The following is a 21,689-nucleotide window of genomic DNA, read 5'->3' as shown; positions in this document are numbered from 1 at the left end:
CAGCAGTTCACACATTTTGTAGAACTGGAGCATAGGCAGGCTAAATGACTTGCTCAAGGCCACACAGTAAATGAGTATTAAGCTATTAACCTTGTGGTTTAAAGTCCAGCACCTTTCCCACTTGTCACCAGGAAAGAATTGCTCTGGATCATGCACCTTTCCATTTCATGTCCTCGCATGGAGTTTCCAAATTAGAAAATAAGCACTTCCCAGCAGGCCTGTCACTTCTGCACTGCACCACTACATACATTATATATAATAGGTCTAGCTTTCATTTGGCCGCATTTGTTTACATGATAGATGAAAAGTAGTTGCATAAAAAGATCCATAAGCATGAGATCTTTTCCAGCAGCACCAAAAATAAAGGCTTTGCATACTTTGTCACTGAATGATTTTCACCCATATCATCATGCAAACTGCACGTTTGTCATTAAGTGTTACTGCGCTGGTTGCCATTTTTGAACATTTGCTTAAGTTGTTTGGGTAAGTTTTCTTTTGTGAAAGCACACTGTGCTTCACGTTTAGGCCAAGCATTTCTTGAGGTTTGTGTTGATGACTACATAACAAGGCATGCAGGTGCATCTCAATAAATTAGAATGTCTTTGAAAAGTTGATCTATTTCAGTAATTCAATTCAAAAAGAGAAACTCCTATATTTTATAGATTCATTACACACAAAGTGATATATTTCAAGCGTTTATTTCTTTTCATTTTGCTGCTTATGACCTACAGGTACTGTAATAAACTCAAAATTCAGTATCTCATAAAATTAGAATATTGCTTAAGATTTTTAATACAGAAATGTTGGCCTACTAAAATTGAAATGTATGTCCATGTACGCACTCAATACTTGGTCTGGGCTCCTTTTTTATGAATTACTGCATCGATGCGGTGTGGCATTGAGGCGATCAGCCTGTGGCACTGCTGAGGTGATACGGAAGCTCAGGATGCTTTGATAGCAGCCTTCAGCTTGTCTGCATTGTTGGCTCTGGTGTGTCTCATCTTCCTCTTGACAATACTAGGTCAGGCAAGCTTACTGTCAATCAAGCACAGTGATACCATAGCCATTAAACCAGGTATTGGTACTTTTGGCAGTGCATGCAGGTTCCAAGTCCTGCTGGAAAATGAAGCATCTCCATAAAGCTTGTTAGCAGAGGGAAGCATGAAGTGCTCTGTAATTTCCTGGTAGACGGCTGCACTGACTTTGGACTTAATAAAACAAAGTGGTCCAAAGTCCTCTTTTCAGATGAAAGTAAATTTTGAATTTCATTTGGAAATCAAGGTCCCAGAGTCTGGAGGAAGAGTGGAGAGGCACAGGATCCAAGTTGCTTGAGGTCCAGTGTGAAGTTTCCACAGTCAGTGATGATTTCGGGAGCCATGTCATCAGCTGGTGTTGGTCCACTGTGTTTTATCAAGTCCAAAGTCAGAGCAGCTGTCTACCAGGAAATTTCAGAGCTATTCATAGTTCTTGTGCTGACAAGCTTTATGGAGATGCTGATTTAATTTTCTAGCAGGCACCTCCCCACACAGCCAAAAGTATCAATACCTGGTTTAATGGGCATGGTATCACTGTGCTTGACTGGCCAGCAAACTTGCCTGACCTAAACCCAATAGAGAATCTATAGGGTATTGTCAAGAGGAAGACTAGAGACACCAGACCAGCAATGCAGTCAAGCTGACGGCTGCTATCAACGCATCCTGGACTTCCACCTCAGCAGTGCCGCAGGCTGATCGCCTCTATGCCACACCATATTGATGCAGTAATTCATTCAAAAAGAGCCCGACCAAGTATTGAGTGTGTACGTGGGCATACTTTTCAGTAGGCTAATATTTCTGTATTAAAAATCATTTTTGTTACTGGTCTTATGTAATATTCTAATTTTCTGAGATACTGAATTTTCAGTTTTCATTACTTGTAGGCCATAAAAAAAAGAAATAAACACTTGAAATTATTTCATCTATATAATGTGAATTGAATTACTGAAATAAATTAATTTTTTGATGATATTCTAATTTATTGAGATGCATCTGTAAAATAAATATCAAAGAAACTGGTATTGTGCTTCATTTAAAATAGTGCCAAGAAAAAATAAAAGTGAAGTCAAAGGTATAAATAGGAACCAAAAACAAATAGCCCAACAGTAATTGTATGCAGATTTTTATTTGGATAAGAACCAGCTATCGATCCTGATGATATTACTGATGAAGCAGATCTTCTGTGTGAAACAGAAAAATGTCTGGAGTTGTTTTGAAAGTCTGGGTTCCTGACCTTAGCGGAAAAGCACCACTAGATTCCCTGCTTGCCCAGTTAGCAGTGTATGCAGTGTATGAGGCCAGGGTTCAGATTGAGATGGGTGGTCATGCAACAGTGAGTGTTACACATTGGTCTGTGAACAGCTGTAGACTTTTACATAAAGAAAGCAACATTGATCTTACCCACGTAGCTCACTGTGGATAGATGCCTCTGCCTTTTCTATAAGAAGATATCCTACACACTCCAGGTGTTGTGTTTTACTTTGAAGATTGTGCCCTTCTCAGTAGCTCAGCTCAGCAAGACTGACATTCAATAAACACACACTGTTTAAGGTACAGGTGGTCCCCAGGTTACAGACATCCGACTTACGACTTACGAACAAGGCCACAGCTGCGACGCATGCGCCTCAGTAACTGCCGCTCCGTCATCTTTGGCCTGGGGATGCTGCAAGTGGTGGCTGGAGGGGAGGGAGATTTCGCTGCTTGCGCAGTGTAGTGTCCCTCGGCAGCTCCTGGCGGCAAGCGGTGACCCGTGGTCCATAGTCACCGAGGCCACAGCTATCGCTTGTGTGCAGGACGATGGTTCGCTGCCCACCCACTATGCCACCGCAGCTACTGCTCCTGACTGGACGCAAGCTTGATGGAGCAGAGGGGGGCGTTTCACTGTCCGCCCAGCGCACACAGCTGGTAATGCTGCAAGCACTGACCCGGTTGTGGCTGAACGGAGCGGTGGGGGTAGCATTGCAGTGGGCCTCGGATGGCTGCCTGTTGAGTTGGGGTTGGCGATTCACTACCCGCCTTTGGCCACATCGTGTTCGTTCTCGGTGGGCAGACACTGCAGGCAGCATACTGTAGTGGATGTGACTGTGTGGTGGGCAAGTGATGCACCAACCCCCCAAATCATTCTGAATAGCAAGCCTGCTTGTACTGTTACGCACATAGCAGGAAGTTGTCTCTTGCCAGTACATCAGACGTGTTGACGATGGGTGCCTTCCTGCTGTGATAGCATGTACAGTGCTGGGCAGAACTTATCGTAACATTTTGTCTTCACCCTTCAAGAATGTCTCTGAAACACAAATCTGATGCAAGTGCTGGTGATATAGTAAAGAAGAGAAAAACCATCACCATTGAAAGTAAAGTAGAAATAATTAAAAGGTCAGAGAGAGGTGAAACTCCATCATTCATTGGCAGAGCACTTGGTTACAGTCGGTCAACAATAGCACTTATTAAAATAATGTACCTGTTCCGACTTGCATACAAATTCAACTTAAGTACAAACCTACAGTCCCTATCTTGTATGTAACCCGGGGACTGCCTGTATTAGTAAAACAACACCATCATTGTTTACATCAGGCCCTGGCTGCTACCTGTCATGATTACCAACAGCCACCTGAAGACCTTTTTGAGTCTTTTTTTTTTCTCCCAGGACTTTGGTGCCATCTTGTGTCCTTCCTAGGCAATTTTAAAAGGGAAACCAATGGCAGTAATGCTGAATACCTAACAGTCCTCGCAATGTAGAATTTATTTTTGTACAGAAGCAAATAACTAGTGAGGCGTTTACAATGCCTGGCATATTTACAGTTGAAATCAAAATTTCATAGAGTGATTTCTTTAAAACCTGCTTTATAACCCCTCCACACAGATTTTATTCTAACAAACTATGCATTTGGCATTTGTGCAGGGCAAAAGTCGTTTTATTTATCTTTTGCAACAAAAAAGTTCATAGATCTCAGAGTATTTCACTTTTTATTGACTATATCACAATTCCAGTGGGTCACAAGTTCACATACTCTAACATTTGGTCGCATTGCCTTTAAATTGTTTAACTTGAGGCAAACATTTTGGGTAGCCTTCCACAAGCTTCTTACAATAAATTGCTAGAATTTTGGCCAATTACTCCAGACAGAACTGGTGTAACTGGGACAGGTTTGTAGGCCTCTTTGCTCGCACACGCTTTTTCAGTTCTTACTACAAATTTTCAGTTTGATTGAGGTCATGACTTTGTAATGGCCACTCCAATGCCTTAACCTTGTTGTCTTAAAGCCATTTTGCCACGGGTTTGGAGGTGTGCTTTGGGGTCATTGTCTATTTGGATGACCCATTTGTGACTGAGCTTCAACTTCCTTGCTGAGCTCTTGAGATATTGCTGCAGTACATCTACAGTACGTAATTTTCCTTCCTCATGATGTCATATATTTTGGGAAGTGCACCAGTCCCTCCTGCAGCATGATGCTCCCATCCCCATGCTTGATGAGTGGGATGATGTTCTTTGGCATACAAGTCTTGGCCTTTTTTCTCCAAACATAACGATGGCCATTATAGTTAAACAGCTTGATCTTGGATTCATCAGACAAAAGAGCATTTCTCCAGATCAGATCTTTGTCCCCATGTGCCATTGCAAACTGCAGTTTGGCTTTTTTATGGTGGCTGTGGAGTAGTGGCTTCTTCCTTGCTGAGCAGCCTTTTCGGTTATGTCGATTTAGGACTTGTTTTACTGTGGATATAGAAACTTGTATACCTGTTTCCTCTAGCATCTTCACAAGGTAATTGTGCTGTTCTGGGACTGATCTTCACTTTTTGTCCCAAAGTACATTTTTCTCTAGGTGACAGAATGTGTCTCCTTCCTGAGCGGTATGACAGCTGTGTGTTCCCATGGCTGTTTCTAATTCTGTATTATTGTTTGTACAAATGAACGTGGAACCCTCTGGCTTTTCAAAATTGTTCCCAAGGATTAACCAAATTTTTGGAAGCCCACTATTTTTTTTCCTGAGGTCTTGGCTGATTCCTTTTAATGTTCACATTATGTAAAGCAAAGAGGCATTGAGTTTGATGGTAGGCCTTAACATACATCCACATGTTGACTCAAATTAGGCTAATTGGCTTTCAGAAGCTAATTATCTTATTGCCTAAAGGCTTGGCATTTTCTGGAATATTTCAAGCTGTTTAAAGGCACAGTTAACTGTTAAGTGTATGCAAACTTGTGAGCCACTGGAATTGTGATATACTGTAGTCAATAAATCCTTAAATACTTTGTGAAGGTTGTTGGAAAAAAATGACTTTTCCCTACACAAAGCAGATGTCTTAAACGATATGCCAAATGTATAGTTTGTTAGTATAAAATCTGTGGAAGGGTTATAAAGTGAGATTGAAAGAATTCTAACTAACTGCATGTAAACCTTTTGATTTCAACTGTATTTAGTATTCACTCACATAAATAGCAATTGATAAATCATAGATGTGTGAAAACTGATGTAAAAGAATAGAATAAACTCCATTTTGTGGTGCCCCGTCCACGAAAGGATGAATGGATGCCGGTTTGTTCAGTTCTTGTAACCATTATTATATACTACATTCTTGCTTAATATTCTCTTACTGAAGCACACATGTGCATTCTCAATTTACCGGCAATAGATTTCAACATAAAGAAATAACCTTCCGTATTGTGATGATTAAAAGCGATCATCAGTGGGCCCTTTTCAGTTATTATTGTATAGTTGTCTACAGAACAGACTCTGCAATTTACATTTTCTCATGAGTATTCAATAATGTCATTGACTGATGCTTGGTGATGACCTTCCAAGGGGAATCCACACAGAAGAAGACAAGCGGAGTTGTTGGTGACATGAACTGTACAGCCGGTCTCAATTGAAATGGCAGAATCTTTCAACAATGGTTTGCTTTTTCCTTTTTGAACCTCCTTAAAGCAACATAATCATGCGGTTTTGCGTTATTTTAAGATGTAAATACTCAATAACACTTTTGACTAGAAAGTTTTATGACTTTCCATTCCCATGTGGACTTGTGTACACTAAGGGCTGGTTAATACTTCTCGCTCAGAACACGTACGATAACACATCATGGCTGCCATGCATTTGACGTGTTCTCTGAGCAGGTTCTCAGAAGTTAATGCGACACGCGTACTAGTTGCTGTACCGGCAAAGTGTTGGGGGGCACAGTGTGATCAAGATGGAATGTGACATCAGAGTCTGTTTACTATCTACATGTGACAGAAAGCCGCTTTGCAGATCCTACAGATCGATGTGGGTGCTTCGATGTTTGAGGAATAGTTTAATGTGGTGAGACAAAATGCTGACATACAAATGCGTTCGTGGTGTTTTTATATAATGACACGCTACATTTTAAAATTGTCACATACCTTCTTCTGTGCTGTCTTTTTTTTTTTTGCACCTTCACAACAGCATCAGAAAAAAAAATTAGGGACTCAGTGAAAAGGTCTATTTTGTGATTAAAGTGGAAATTTCAGCTTTAATCTCGAATTGTCCACTTTAACCACGTAGTTTATCATTAAAATAGAACGACCCAGTTGTTAATTGCTACATGATTCTGGGGCTTCCTCCTGAACTGACAGCATCAATCGGCACACGGAACACATTTAAGTTATGATATTCCAGCTTTCTGCACATTTAGAATCCTTAGATTTATACTTGATATTGCTTTCATGATGAAATGCATTAAAGTATGTACGTTACATTTTACATTTTTCATTTAAATAATAAATACTGATAATAATTACACATGTTGTGGCGGCACGGCAGCAAAGCAGTATCACTGCTGCTTCACAGGGAGTCATGTACCTTGTGTTCCCTCTCTGAAGTTGGCATGTTTTCCTGGTGGGTTTCCACAGTGTGCTCTGATTTCCTTCCAAAGACATGAAGGTCTGGGGATTTGGCAATGCTAAAATGACGGTAGTGTATGTGTGTGTGCTTGTTTTCACCTTGTAATGAACTGATGCCCCGTCCAGGGATTGTTTCTGTTTCGCGCCCAATGCTTGCTGGAATGGGCGCATCCCTGGATTGATGGATATAATCATGAAACATCCTCTTCATAGATATTTTGGCAAGGTGTCCTCGGAATTTAATGGACGTCTCAAGCAATTCACAACACAACGAAGCTGAACGTTTCCTCACAGTGATAATATCTCATGCTGCCACCTGGTGGAATCTTCCAGATTTACATAAAGTATGGTGAAGTATAAACCTGGCCTTAAGCCCTATTGTAAGCTGCAAGAACAGAGAAGATCTATATATATAATTCACTAAGGCAAGACAACCATGGAAAGCATGCCGGAAGGGGCGTGGACTCACTGAGCCGCCGACAAGTAAGACACCGATGGCGCACGCCCACCAACTCCTGGCACCTCCGAGCCACGTTGACTGTTCATAGAGGCATGTTTCTTGCGGAGGTGAATCGCCATATGTAGCGTGTAAAACAGTTTGCAAGGGGTATCCCATGGGATCCTCAAAACAATCCTTTACAACTGAGGCTAAAACACAATGAAGTAAGCAGTCTTTAAAAACCGAGTTTTCGGTTACGACGCACGACCGCGTGCACTATAGCTAACTGTTTTACTGTGTTGGTTCATGCCGTGCATTGTTATAATGTTGCTTTTCTTGCTGATTTATTACATTACCGATTTTTCAAATGTTAATTTTCTCCCTGTGCTTAAAAATCATTAAAAACCGGCCTGATTATGCGGCGTATGGTACGCCGCAGGTTGGCTAGTATTTTTATAATTTATAAAATAAGCTTCACTAAATGCAATTGTATGTGGCACATTAATGCCACTTTTGTTAAGGAAGACTTGGAAAAACAGTAATCTTGTCCAAGTACCTTTTACAAGGAGTGGTTCAGCTTTAAGTAACTTCTCAGAAATTTATGTCCACCAACATTTCCTGAAACTGAACAATGTACAATGTAAGACATGTGCACATACAGCATATTGAGCAGAGCCACAACTTACATGAGGGTTATGCTCATAAATATCACGAACAGAGGATGTGGTAAAGCACATGGTGTGCTCCGTGGTGATGCGCACTTTTTATTGGATGTTATTGCATTCTTGTGTGGATGTGCACAGCAGCCATTTTCCTCGTTAGTGCTCTGGGGTCCTGTGATTGTGGCACCTGTGCCCAAATGTAGTTTAAGAGAACCTGAGCAGAAAACGGAGAGAGAGTGAGAGAGGGGACCAAGAAAAGAGTAGAAATAGACATGAGAAGAACAGAGGTTAAAGCAAAAACGAAAGTAAAAGAGAAGGAGAAGGGCAGGATTGTGTTAGAGCCGCTTCTGATGAGGAATGGAGGCAGGCAGTCGAGAAAGTAACCTTGACGAGAGTGTGAGGCTGGCACTCCAAGACATGGATTGTGCTCTGATGAATATTTATGAAGGAGTGGGAATGATCGTAGTGGCTGCTAGTGAACCTGCGAGTGCCTAGGGAAGGCATGAGCCCCGCTGAATCCCTGTGTTAGTGGCGGGGACCTGAGCCAGTTTTCAAAAGCCGACTTTGCCTGTCAGCAGGTGTCTCTGCTTACTGAGAAGACCTGGACTGGTGAAGTTTCAGAGACGTGGTTTTAGAAGGAAGTACTATGGCTCAGGGTTAGCTTTTTCAAGGACGGATTTCTGCCTGTGATGTAACCTTGGCTATAAGGATCTTTTTGTTTATTGCCATTTTTAATTTGCACATAAACACCTGTGTATTGGAATTGTTTCTTTATTTAACATAATGGTGTGGAATAAAAGCACTGAAACACTTTTGCACATCCTCTTGTTGATTTAGTTTCTGTGTCCTCATTGGCAGGTTCACCCCAGTCATGACTAATGGTGGTCCTGGGTTCAAATAGTATGGAAGCTACAGCCAAACTAGATTGTCACAGTGTAGAATAGTTCATAAAGAAATATCATTTACATTGCCTGAACATATAGAACATTTTGTTTTTACTTATATGCATAAGAGTACATATATAGATATGTATATAAATCAACCAATTCAAATAAAAATGTACACTCTTAACTTCAAAATACAACTTATTTATGTACCATAAAGTTATTTTGCCACTAAGAAAGATAGATAGATAGATAGATAGATAGATAGATAGATAGATAGATAGATAGATAGATAGATAGATAGATAGATAGATAGATACTTTATTAATCCCAAGGGGAAATTCACAAACTTAGTGTTACTGCAAGCTTCACATATAAAACTACATTGTGGTCATACGTGCCACCTTGTTTAAATCCATTTCAGCCAGGTTTGGAAGAGAGAATGCCCAAGGTAATGAATAAGTATGTAACAAATCTGGGCTTAGTGATAAAACTAATGCCATTGTTGAGGGAAAATAAAGACAAACTGAAGAACAAGTGCAAGAAAAGCCCATTGTGAGATGGGGAAAAAATGAACCTTTTTGTTCACTAAACACTGGGGTAACACTGCACAGTATTCTGACAAAATCACTCCTCCTGGTAAACATGGTGCCTGCATCTTCACATCGAGGTGAAGGGAGAGGGCAAAAGGAATTCTGGAGGAAAATCTGCTACAGTTTTGAGGGAATAGCTGTCTTCTACTAGGACACTGAATCCAAAAAAAAACCACCTCGGAGTGGCTTGAAACAAAATAGTGAATGTGTAAATATGTGGCAGTAGCGGATCAATGGAAATTGAAGCAAAGGGTCAAAATAATACAAAACCAACCTCTAGTGATTTAGGGGATACTGTCACCGTGTATCAAATGTAAGTGGTGGAATATTTATTTAATCAGTACTTATTTTTTAATTAATTTAAGGGTCACAAAATGTAGCCAACCTCAGATTTTTATTAAAGATCCTTTTTAGAATTTCTCTTGGGAAAATAGCGTACCAATTTCATAGAAATGCATTGTTAGTTATCACAGGTTAGGCCTGAGGGTCATTGGGAATGCTGTAGCTATTTTAATGTAGTTAAGAGGTTTATCGTTTGAGCACCATGCCTGAATTAATATCCTGGCTGAACAACAAGTTTTTTTCCAGTCTGCAGGGATGACAAGTGAAGAAGCATCTGTTGGTGGTTATACTGAACTGGCAAAGAGGAACATGCAAGACTCCACAGAGGAGAATTTTGTGGAGGAAGTCGGACAGAGCTGTATGACAGAAGATGAAGAGGGTGAGGAAAGTGAAGACAATGAGCCTAAAGTATGTCGTGTCTGTGGCGATAAAGCCAATGGTTACCACTTCAATGCACTGACCTGTGAGGGCTGCAAGGGTTTCTTCAGGTGAGATGGACATATACGAGTAGTAGACCAAATTTGCTGTTGACAGAATTAGTAGTTTGCTGTTTATTTAGAGTGGGAATGTGTAGGAGGTAAGAGCTAAGGTACAACTTTATCATGCTAATAAGCAAATAACGCTTAAACTAATATCACTTATGTTTTGTACATCCATTTATAATATAATCAATCTAATCCAATCTCTGGGTCACTGGGGCTACATCGTAGATGTAGATACAAAACAAACATGCCTGCTCCATAGAGACAGTGATCAGGTATGGATTTCAAAACTAATTGTTAAAAAAGATGAACATTTTGTTGATGGTAGGAATGGTCCCTCCTCATAATAATTTTGTGCTCACTAAATGCTCAGGTTCAGCTCAAACTTGACAGTTTACACAGCCTTGAAGCACATGCACAGAACTCCGGTTCCCAACCTTCTTTTAATCTGGATGTAGAATCCAACTGTAAAATGTTTTCAAGTTATATATAATACCAGGGGCAGAGTCACGTAGCAGTATGTGATATACTCCAATTGAAAACCCAGACAAACATTTAAGTTTCCGCATTTTGCATAAAGCAAGAGGCAAAGTCAACCACGGGTTGATGATATTAGGAGAAACGGCATAATATTCAGTGATTTTTATTTTTATATGTTTTGTTATTGTATTTTTGTCAGAGTTTTTGGTCACTCATGAATTGAATTAGGAATGCTGCATGGTCAATACCAATCCACTTCCTGGAATGTGCATCGAAGTTGGAATTACAAGTAGCTCAAAAGGAAAAGAACTGGAATTGAATTGGATTGAAAGGAAACATAATTTAATCCTAATCAATAGCACAAAACGTTATATATTATGCATGAAATATTATGAATCACGTAAAATGCAAACATGTCAAATACATTCAAGCATAAAGTATGTGTTACATGTTACCAAAGTACACCATAGTGCTGTATCCTGTTAGCTATTATGAATGCAATGAGAAGTCAAGCAAAAGGACACCTTTTATTGGCTAAGTAAAAAAATTACAATATACAAGCTTTTGAGGCAACTTGGGCCCTTTCTTCAGGTAAGAACAGCATCTTAACGTTTTGCCTGAAGAAAGGGGGCCTGAATGCTTTGAAAGCTTGCATATTGTACACTTTTTAGTCGGCTAGTAAAAGGTGTCACTTTGCTTGACTTCTCATGTTACCCAAGATAATTGTGATGGCAAAAGTACAGAAGCTTACATTGTTGTGCCACATCTGAGCAAGGGTAGTAGAAATCCCTGAAGGACATGTAATGCTTCCAGCTACAAGTACAACTAAATGCAACAGCTAGATGAAATTGCCAAGGTCATTTCTTCTGATACCTTCACATGTATTGTCCGAGCTTCAGGCCCCCACTCGGTTCACAGTAATTGAGATCAAGATAATCAAAGACCTCCATGAAACACTAGAGCTTTTTGAGGAAGCAATGAGTTGATGCCAGGCTGATAAAGTTGTAAATGCAAGTTATGTTATACGATTTGTCAGAGGTCTTAGCCATGATGTAGCAACCGTGAGACCAAGAAAATGAACAAGATGTAAAATCTTTAGTCCAAAAATGCCTGGCTAAGTCTGAGGATATGGAGTGGTTGGCTGCCACCCTAAGTTACCTAAGCCTATGATGCCATACTCAAGAGTCTGATCCCCTACTGGAAAACAACCAGAAACTGCCCGTATTTGTCCCTAATTGCAAGCCTATACCTTGTCATTCCTGCCTTACGTCAACCTATCTGAATGCATTTTCAATGTTGCTGGCAAGATTTTGAGAGATCTAAGAGTTTTGTGAAATTAGAGGACACAACGAGGATTTGCTGCAACAAAAAATAAAACTATCTTTCATCATGAAAGAACATTAATGTATCTGTGAATTAAATTCTTTTATTGTATTTTATGATTTTAGGCATCGTATATCACAAGTTGGTAATACAAATTTAGACCTCTTCAGTATCTTCAGCAGTATCTTCAGCTACCTATTCAGTAGCTTTCATTTATTAAAAAAATATCCTTTTGCTCCTTTAAGCAGTATATTTAAAAATGCTAATAATTTTGAGTTCTCGATTTTATTTCCTTTCCTTTACTGTTCTTCACATCTTACTATGTGAATGGAACCTATTTTATTTTGCAATATGCTTATATAACTAAATCTCGTGTATATGCTAAGGAAAAATGCATACAGTAACAAGAAAGTCTACAGATCTGATTTGAAATTACTTCAGCTTCCTGAAATTCCAATTCTACTTCTTGTAGTTTTTTTAATGTCAATTCCAATTTCTTTTCCTTGCTTGAACTGAAAAAGATGAGTTCATTCATGAGTTGACCCCGACTCTGATTTGTGTATGTCTTGCAATGAAACCAGCACCCCATTTAGGGATTCTTTATGGTCGCTTTTGGCTTCAGTTTACCGTCACACTGAACTGGATACGCAAGCAACTTTGTTGAAGCCATTTGGTCTGTAGTAGAAAACTTTCTGTTCCCATGTGGCATTAGTGCACATTATTATTACTATTTTTTTTGTTTTTAAATCACATGAGATTGCTTGTTTATTTGCATGTAGGAGTTGTTCATAAATGTGTATGCAGCTGGAGTCCTAATCAAATTAGTGGGTTACTCTGTTCACACAGCGAGTCAATGGTGGGAACTGTCTTGAAACCATGCAGTTTGCAGGCTTAGCCAACAGAGGGCACACTGCTATTTATCAACAGTCACTGACAGACTCTTGAAATTGGGTTTTCATACTCCGTTGTAAGTCTGTTTTAAGTGGCCAAAGGGCTCTGTCAGTATTGCAGCTTGTATCTTCACCACCTGCTTGAAACACGTCCAGTTTGGACACACCTTGCCAGCAGGTCTGCTGTTTGTGAATGGTGATGTTCAGACCTGGAATGGTGTGCAATCACGTGTGTGACATGTTTGGCACGACAATCTACACCTCTAAAGTGCACACCACTCTTCCAGGAAATAAACATGACTCTGGATTTAATCAGCTGCCCCAATTGGCGTACTTTAGGTACTCTGAGGCAATGTTGACCTTGACGTCAAGCACTGTGTAAGTGAAAGCACTCATTTTACTCATCAGTCTGTCTTCACATGTCTCCATACTCAGTTACTGGGTTCACTCTCTGTGACAGGATAAAGAGCAAAATAATCTAGGACCTCTGAGTTTGAGAAGAGCCTGTTGAGGTGGTTTGGGCACATAGTAAGATTAGCCACAGGGTATTATTACTGTGAAGGAGATGGTTTTAGGGAGGTCTGATCTCACCAACCCAGTATATTGACCCCGTGACCTCCATCGGGAAATCAGATAGAAAATGAGATAAAAAAATTCAAACTTTACTGACAATTGCAAATGTATCCCAATTGTTTAAATCAGGGGCCAGTCCAGGAGGACCACAGTGGCTGCAGGTTTTCATTCTCACCCTTTCCTTGATTAGTGACCTGTTTTTGCTGGTAATTACCTTCTTTTGAATTAATTTTAATTGACTTGCTCTTGAAGACTCAGACCCCTTAATTGTTTCTTTTTCCTTGATTAGCTGCTAAACAATAATGACACAAAATGAGCCAAAACATGACCAGCAAACTGTGTGCATCATACAGTATCTGAAAATAAAATAAAGAAAGATGAACTTCTCAGGAATGCTGATCTTCTCAGGTCCCCCAAAACATTTTAGCAGTGCTAAAAGAGAAAATCAACAATTTCATAAATGCCTGCTATTGCACAATGAGATAAGCAACAATCATGGAGCATGGAATTAAAGAACAAGTTTAATTAACGACAAGACTCAGCGCCTAATTAAGCAACTGGTTGGAGTGAAATTGGTTGAAGTTTCAGGCCCTGACTTATTTGGTCATCTGTTGGCTCACTCATTTTGCAATTCATTTCTGTTTTGGTGCCATTTAAGTAAAGAAATGAAGCAATGCAGAGGAACGATGAAGAAATTCAGGGTAACGTCTTAAAAGAGCAAGTCAATTAAAATGAATTCAAAAGAAGTGAATTAGCAGCAAAAACAGGTCACTCATTAAGGAAAGGGTTAGAATGAAAACCTGCAGCCACTGCGGCCCTCTAGGACTACAGCTGGGGACCCCTGGTTTAAATAACTCTTTTTATTTATTTATTTGGAAAAACTGCACTTCCATCAGCCTTAAAACTGTGAATTGTTTCAGAATCATTTACATTTGTATGGATTGCTTGAAATACCTTGTCTTTTTTGCAGAAAAGGGAATATTGGCAGGAATTGTTAACCAGTGTTTATCACCTAGAAAAACTATTCTGTGTCAGCAGTTGGGGTTTTCTATTGCTTATGTAAATTTTACTTAGGTGGGAATAATGCATTTCCTCTGTGTGTGTGTGTGTGTGTGTGTGTGTGTGTGTGTGTAGGTAGTTCTTTTTTTTTTTTTTTTTAGACGTGCCATGAAACGTACCAGCCAGTTCAGTTGTCCTTTTCAGAACTCGTGCATCATTACCAAAAACAACAGGCGACAGTGCCAAGCATGCCGGCTAAAAAAATGCCTGGATATTGGAATGCGGAAAGAATGTAAGTGCCGTTTTCATATCTACCATACATGACAGCATATGAAACAACAATATGTTATAAACATTTCAAGAAATGATTTATTCTTCTTGTCAAATCTCACTCCTTTGCCTGTTTGATCCAAGAGTATCTTGGGACAAAATAGTTTCACTGTCCTCATTGCTCTAATCAGTCCTTTCTAGTCTTCAGTAATTTTGAGGTAACTGATATTTTACAAGAAGAAGTGACTGATCACACATCTCAGAAATGTTAAACAATTTTACTAGAATGTGGACAGAGACAAAGTTACCACCTCTTAACAATGAACTAGATATTGGCACAGATGCCCACTATAAGCAAGGGGTATCCATTCTCACAGTCAAATTGCACAGGTCTGTCAACCATTTAGCTTTGCCTATCTTTATCTTTTTTTCAGTGCTTTTACAAACTCCGTCTTTTAGTAACATACAGCTTGGTCCTCCTATTGCCTCAGAACGAACATCATTACAACATCCATTATCATCTTTCAGTGACTTTTCCATATGGTTCCTTTTCTTGCTCTTAATCTCATCACCTCCAGTCACAATATTCCATATAACAGTTTTCAAGTAATTCACACCTGCCACTCCCATCATTTGCCATACACATTCCTCTTTTCTTCCTCATTCTGCAGCTCACTTGCTGATTCTTGTCTGTTAGCTTCTTGCCCCTACTCAACTCCTTTTCTTACATTTCTCTTTACTTCCTTACAATTTGTCCCGTCATTGTCTGTATTTGATTTTTTTTTCACTCCTTATAGCATCTCCTCTTTTCTTCATTTGCCATCTCTAGCTTAGCATTCCTCTATCATGTTTCCTTGCATCTGCCATTTCTCCGCCTGCAGACTGCTACTGTTTTCAAGAAGACATTCTTTGTCGCTTCTTACTTCATATTCCCACATAATAATTCTGACTTTTTAACGTTCAGTCTTGCTACCAGTGTTTCAATAAAGGTACGTCCTACACTCTTCTCCTTTAACTTCTGCTTCCTCTCAGTTTTCCTAATGGCTCTGACTACAAGATCTTCTGCAGCCAAGTGATATTGTAATACCCAACTTTCCTCACCAACAAATATTTTGTCATGCTCCCTATACCACCAGATTCCTATGTCAACAACATGTTTTTCCCTTTCTTCAACATTGTGTTGCATACAGCCATTTCCATCCCATCACCAAACTCTACAATCCTCCCAACCACAACAGTCCAGGTACCGAAGCTGAAGTCGCACGGATTCCCTCATAGCTACTGGCACTGCCTCCAAAATGCTCATTCACATTGCCGCCCATTAAAGTAATGACCCTTTTTGGCACCCCGAGCATCATCTCCTTCAACTTTTCTTCAGGACCCCCTTTGCTTGTCTTTCTGCAGCCCACTTTAACTGCTGTTGCTCTTTAGAGTTTTTAAGATACAAACTTCGGACATTTCACATAACTCAAGTTAGTTGTTGGAAGTGAAACATGTGTAGCTTGTTGTCTTTTGATATCCATTCATTTTATGACCCGTGTCTGTTCTTAATAAACCATAAATGTTGACACACTTTGCAAGTCTTTATGTATTTTCTTTTAGTAAATTTAAAACTTTTATAGTATCTGGCCTTCTTATTAATTATTTTATGTATATATCCATTATTAAGGAGCATTGCATTATCAAGAATATCTAAAACAGCAATCAGTTATGATATTAATTGCATGAAACCAAAAATGAAACCTTTACATCAGTTATAGAACTTGCTGTTAAGCAGCCTCCAGGCACCATAATACAGTATGTCCGTAAACCACAAACTTCTTTATCAACTTATTATTGTGTAATATATGTTAGAGTAGAAGCCATGCTGTCTTCTGGTTAAAAATAAAAGTAAAAAAGGAAAGCAATGTAACCATCTTAGTTAACATTGTGCGCATGCCCTTGCTTTCACTGCTAAATCAAGATGTCTTCCCATCAGTCTGTTAGAGCACTATCAGATGCAAATTGGCAGTTTGCTTTAAATCATTTATTTCATTCGCTTTCTGTCCACTATCCTCTTCAAAGTTATAGCTGCAAACACAGTACCTTTGTCCTACCATTCTCAATAAATAAGTTGTGTATATGTTTTGAGCATCATTGCTTCTCTTCTTCCACCCTGCCAACATGTTTATGTAGGAGATGTCAAAAATCACATGTAGCTAAGTGATGGACTTGAGACCACCCCTTTCATGCTGGATGGTTCAGTTTATATCTATTAAAATTGAGGCAGATAAGACAAAGTCAGAAATGAGTTTCTGTGATCCGTTCTTTGCAAAGTAGTAAAGTATGAATGAGCCATTTTGAAGGCACGCCATCTCCAATCTGCTGAGTTCTGATCTCTGCCCAGCTACTTTCTGTGGCTTGCATTCTTATTGTGTCAGCTTGCCAAAGATGTGCATTTGGCTTGCTGATGTTTCTATATTTGTCTGGCGTAAGTAAAAATAAGCATGTGAGTGTGCTGCCGCCTTTGTGTCCCTGAGCTGGGTGAACGAGTATATGAATAGGTGACTGATTGCATAAGAGTAGTTAGGCATGGAGCATGGTATACCTAGTGCCGGTGTTAGGTTATTTTGTGCCCTTGGCCGAGATTATTAGTGCGCCCTTTGTTTTACTGTAAAGAAAGTCGGAGAATAAAACAAAATTGAATCACTGGTTAACTCAACACATACAACAATTTGTAAATTTCGTTGTGTAAATGTATCAGTCAAGCCACAATACTCTTGACACATACAGTTGTTTGCGTGTCAAAAAAACTGAACTTCCCTCACCAAAAACAAAACTACTCAGGGCAGACAAGACATCTGTGCAATCTGTTTGTGTGGAATAGGTAAAAGACAGTGACACAAAGTTTTTAAAATGTTTTGTGCATGCAGCGTAAAATTCTGTTACAACGAATATCTTTACAACGAAATTTTCATCACAACGAAGTATTTTTATGGTCCCGACAGTTTCCCCATATGACGTGAGTGTATAGAAATCTCGTTACTATGAAGTACGTTCAGCAGATACTTTCATTACAACGAAGTGCCCAAAAGACCTTGAAATGCCTGAATGAGTCATCCACAGAGCAGCTAGTTCTGTGGCCGCAGCTCAGTTGTGCACAACGATCCCCCAAACAGAAACATTGTAATTTTTTTTTCTTTCTTCGAACTTTCCTCGTACTGTTTTTTTTTTTTGCCTTTTTCTTTACTGCAGTTTTCAGTGATACCTTTTGCTTATTGCTCGTCAACATTTGAAAAACATCCATTGGAATTTAACTCATTGTCACCCTCCTATAGAAACGGCACAGACGAAAAAACGATAACAGTTCATATTAGAAAAAAAAACTTTACATTTATGCAGCTCTCGGTTGCAGCAAAAAGAAAAAGACGTTGCCAGTGAATTCGGAATTTCGCCATTGACGCTGTCGACTTTCTTGAAAGAACGAGCAAAAAAAGAAGAAAACGTATGTGAACTGCTGCATTTGAAGATGTCGAAAAAGCAGTTTTTATGTGGTTCAGTGATGCTCATTCAAGAAACATTCCTATTAATGCGGCACTCATTTAAGAAAATGTGAGGTTTGTTAACTCTCTTGGGACCTCACCCAACTAGACAGTACGCCGAAGAGCATCCCGGAGTTCGATCTCCGCATCTATGGAAGACTGTTTATCTCTTGCCGGGGCAGCATCAGGTTCAAAGCTATGCTGCGTCTCTCCAGCAAAGCAAACAGAAAAGATATCGATAGGTGATGCAAGGAACATTGTACATGCAGGTAACAGGATTACTTGATCACTGATCTGGCCACGACCCTGCCTTACTGCTGTGTCTGTGTATAACAGAGTGGCAAATCATGCTACAATAAATAAGTGTCATTCCTGTTTCAAGCTGAATAAAGCTGGTTTTGCTAAAGTACTGAGACTCAGCCTCGTGTTTTGGAGTGCAAAAACAGGGACTTATAGCTCGACCCGATCTTTTATGATTTGCTTCTGTGTCGCTTCACTGGAGTGCTGTGAGCCTGTTTTGCCCTGCTCTGGCAACGGACAAACAATCTTCCACAGATGCTGCAATCGCGCCTAGGGATGCACTTCACCGTGTCTTTCCCGTAGGGTGGCGATTGGGGTCTTGTCTCAGAAGTGTTCAGAAACCTCACAATATGAAGAAGAAAAGGATGATTTGGCTTCTGATTGATAACTGTGCTGCCCACAACATGCTTCCACATTTAGATAATGTTCGCATTGAATTCTTCCCACCCAATTGTACAGCAGTGCTTCAGCCATTGGATTTGGGTATCATTCGCACCCTGAAAGTGTATTATCGCAAGGAAATGTGGAGACAAATTCTCGTCAGCATAACTTGTAGGCAGGAGGAGATTAAAATGAATGCGAAAGAAGCTATTTAAATGATTGCAAATGCCTAGATGCAAGTTTAAGAAAGCACTATAGTAACAAGTACAGAAGCTCATTACAATAAAATTTTCGTTACATCGAAATATTTTTTAGGTCCCTGGGAGTTTGTTGTAACATAATTTTACCTGTATACACAAATATAGATCACTTTAGCAAGCAAACAAAAATTGTCTATAAAAATAGCACTCCGGACCAACCGACTGCTTGGTAGATAATCTGTGTGGCTGGATTCCTCAATCTCCGTCTCCTCTGCCCCACCTTGATCTGCAACTTGCCCAGGTTGCCTTAATGGTGGCACCAGCACTGGGTATGCCCAAGACCGGGTGTATACTTCATGGATGCGTGTGACTACACTCACTACTGCTACACAAGTATTGTACTGTTTATACTTGTGCATGTACTTTACGTAAATTTAGAAGATTCCACCAGGTGGCAGTGCGAGATATCATCACTGTGAGAAAATATGCGGCTTTGCTGTGTTGTGAATTGCCTGAAACATTCATTAAATTCCGAGGACACCTTGCCACAATATCTCTGAAAAGGATGGATGTTTACATCCATCAATCCAAGGATGCACCCATTCTAGCAAACATCAGGAATGAGGCAGAAACAATCCCTGGACAAGGCATCAGCTCATCGCAAGGTATATAGGTACACACATACATACACTAGTGTCATTTTAGTGTCACCAAATTCCCTAACCTGCATGTCCTTGGAAGGAAACTGGAGCACACTGTGGAAACCCACCAGGAAAACATGAAAACTCCGGGCAGGGAACACCAGCGATGTGTTTAACAGTTTTCATTATTTAAATGAAGTTAACGATTTATCTGTAAAGTGTAATGTACATACTTTCATGCATTAAAATCTAAGGATTCTAAATGTGCAGAGAGCTGAAATATAGTAAATGTAATGTGTTCTGTGTGGCAATCTATTGCTGCTTGCTAATGCTGTCAGGTCAGGAGGAAGCCCCAGAAGCACATAGCGATTAACAACTGGGTCAATTTTATGATAATTTTCACGATGGTCTACTTCAATAATAAAATAAACTATGCGATTAAAGTGAACATTTTGAGATTAAAGCCAAAATTTCCACTATAATCGCAAAATAGACCTTTTCACTGTGTCCCTAATTTTTTTTTCTCTGTGGATCAACTACACTGCCATACATTTTAATGCTGTTGTGAACGTGCAAAAAAAAAAAAAAACACCTTTTAAAATGTATCGTGTCATTATGTTGAGGAATATGTGACGCTTGAATATAAAAGCACCATGAATGCATTTGTATCACACTATCGATCATCAAACTATTTATCAAACATCGAAGCACACACATCGATCCTGTAGGATCTGCAAAGAACCTTTCGGTCACATGTACATAGTAAACAGGGACTCTGACGTCACGTTCCGACTTGATCACACTGCGCCCCCGACTTTTTGCTGGTACTGCAACTCGCGCACATGTCAAATTCATTTCTGAGGATGTTCTTGGAGGACACATCAAATGAACACAGGGAATGCGTGGCAGCCATGATGCGTGCAGGTACACGTTCTGAGCGAGAATTATAAAGCGGCTGTAGGAATGGTGTAATGGTGCGATTCTTTTTACTGGTGTTTAAAAGAGATTTAGAATTGCTAAGATTAAGATTGCTGCCTGTACAGGAAATGACTTGCTATAAATTTTGCAACTAAGAGGATCAGTCCAGGGAAATTTTAAAAAAGGTTCTAGTGTTTAATCATCTTTAAACCGGTAATTTCAATTTTATTGTTACCTTTTATGTTAAACAGTCTTTTTAGATTTCAACAACAAAAAAACTGTTTAATACCCATTAATGTTGTGTGTGTATATGCTGTGCTTTGCTAGTGTAATGTTTGTCAGAATTATGTGCTTCTTGCAATTTATTTTACACAATAGTGTTAATAGTTAGCTAACTGAAAACCTAAATTAGTAGGCAGTAAGATCATTTTCTTTTCCTGTTTCTAGTAATTATGTCTGATGAAGCTGTAGAACAGAGACGAGAACTAATCCAGAAAAAAAAGAGACGTTGCCTACCAGCACCTTCTGTTGAGGAGAACTTGACTCAGAAACAGGAAAGTATCATTGAGGAGTTATTGGAGGCTCAGCAAAAGACGTTTGACGTTTCATTTAAGCACTTCAAGCAATTCCGGGTAAGGGAGCCAACTCCAATCTGTATTATCAGCATTTAAAATTTCATTAGTTTTTCTTTCTATATACAGTACTAAAAAGCTAGGCGGTGTAATTTCAGTGCTAATTTCCCCACTTGCACACACAGTACAACATATAATGTCATCTGAAACCATGCAGAAAAGTACCAGAATGTAAATTGTATCAATATTGTTAAGATGTGTTGCAAACAGGAGTCTGCACTCCATCTACCATTGGCCAGTTAGAAATTCAGCAGTCTGCGTGTTAAGATCC

General features: G+C 39.5%; 1 protein-coding gene across 7 annotated transcripts in view; it reads left to right on the top strand.

Annotated features, from left to right (window-relative positions):
- The window catches only part of nr1i2 (nuclear receptor subfamily 1, group I, member 2), a 269,066-nt gene that overhangs the window by 218,890 nt on the left and 28,487 nt on the right, over positions 1-21,689 (top strand). For 5 of the 7 annotated variants that reach the window (XM_039743703.1, XM_039743701.1, XM_039743702.1 and 2 more), the window contains 3 exons: positions 10,055-10,296; positions 14,717-14,847; positions 21,234-21,418. In XM_039743703.1, coding sequence (XP_039599637.1) covers positions 10,064-10,296; positions 14,717-14,847; positions 21,234-21,418 — 549 coding nt within the window. In that variant the 5' untranslated portion in view covers positions 10,055-10,063. Of the gene's footprint in view, positions 1-10,054; positions 10,297-14,716; positions 14,848-21,233; positions 21,419-21,689 lie in introns of those variants that run through there. The other 2 variants (XM_039743707.1, XM_039743706.1) reach the window with 2 other exon arrangements.

Source organism: Polypterus senegalus, chromosome 2, assembly GCF_016835505.1.
Source record: "Polypterus senegalus isolate Bchr_013 chromosome 2, ASM1683550v1, whole genome shotgun sequence".
Classification (NCBI taxonomy): domain Eukaryota; kingdom Metazoa; phylum Chordata; class Cladistia; order Polypteriformes; family Polypteridae; genus Polypterus; species Polypterus senegalus.
Note: the sequence above shows the minus strand (reverse complement) of the source record. Positions and strands in the feature narration are given on the sequence as shown.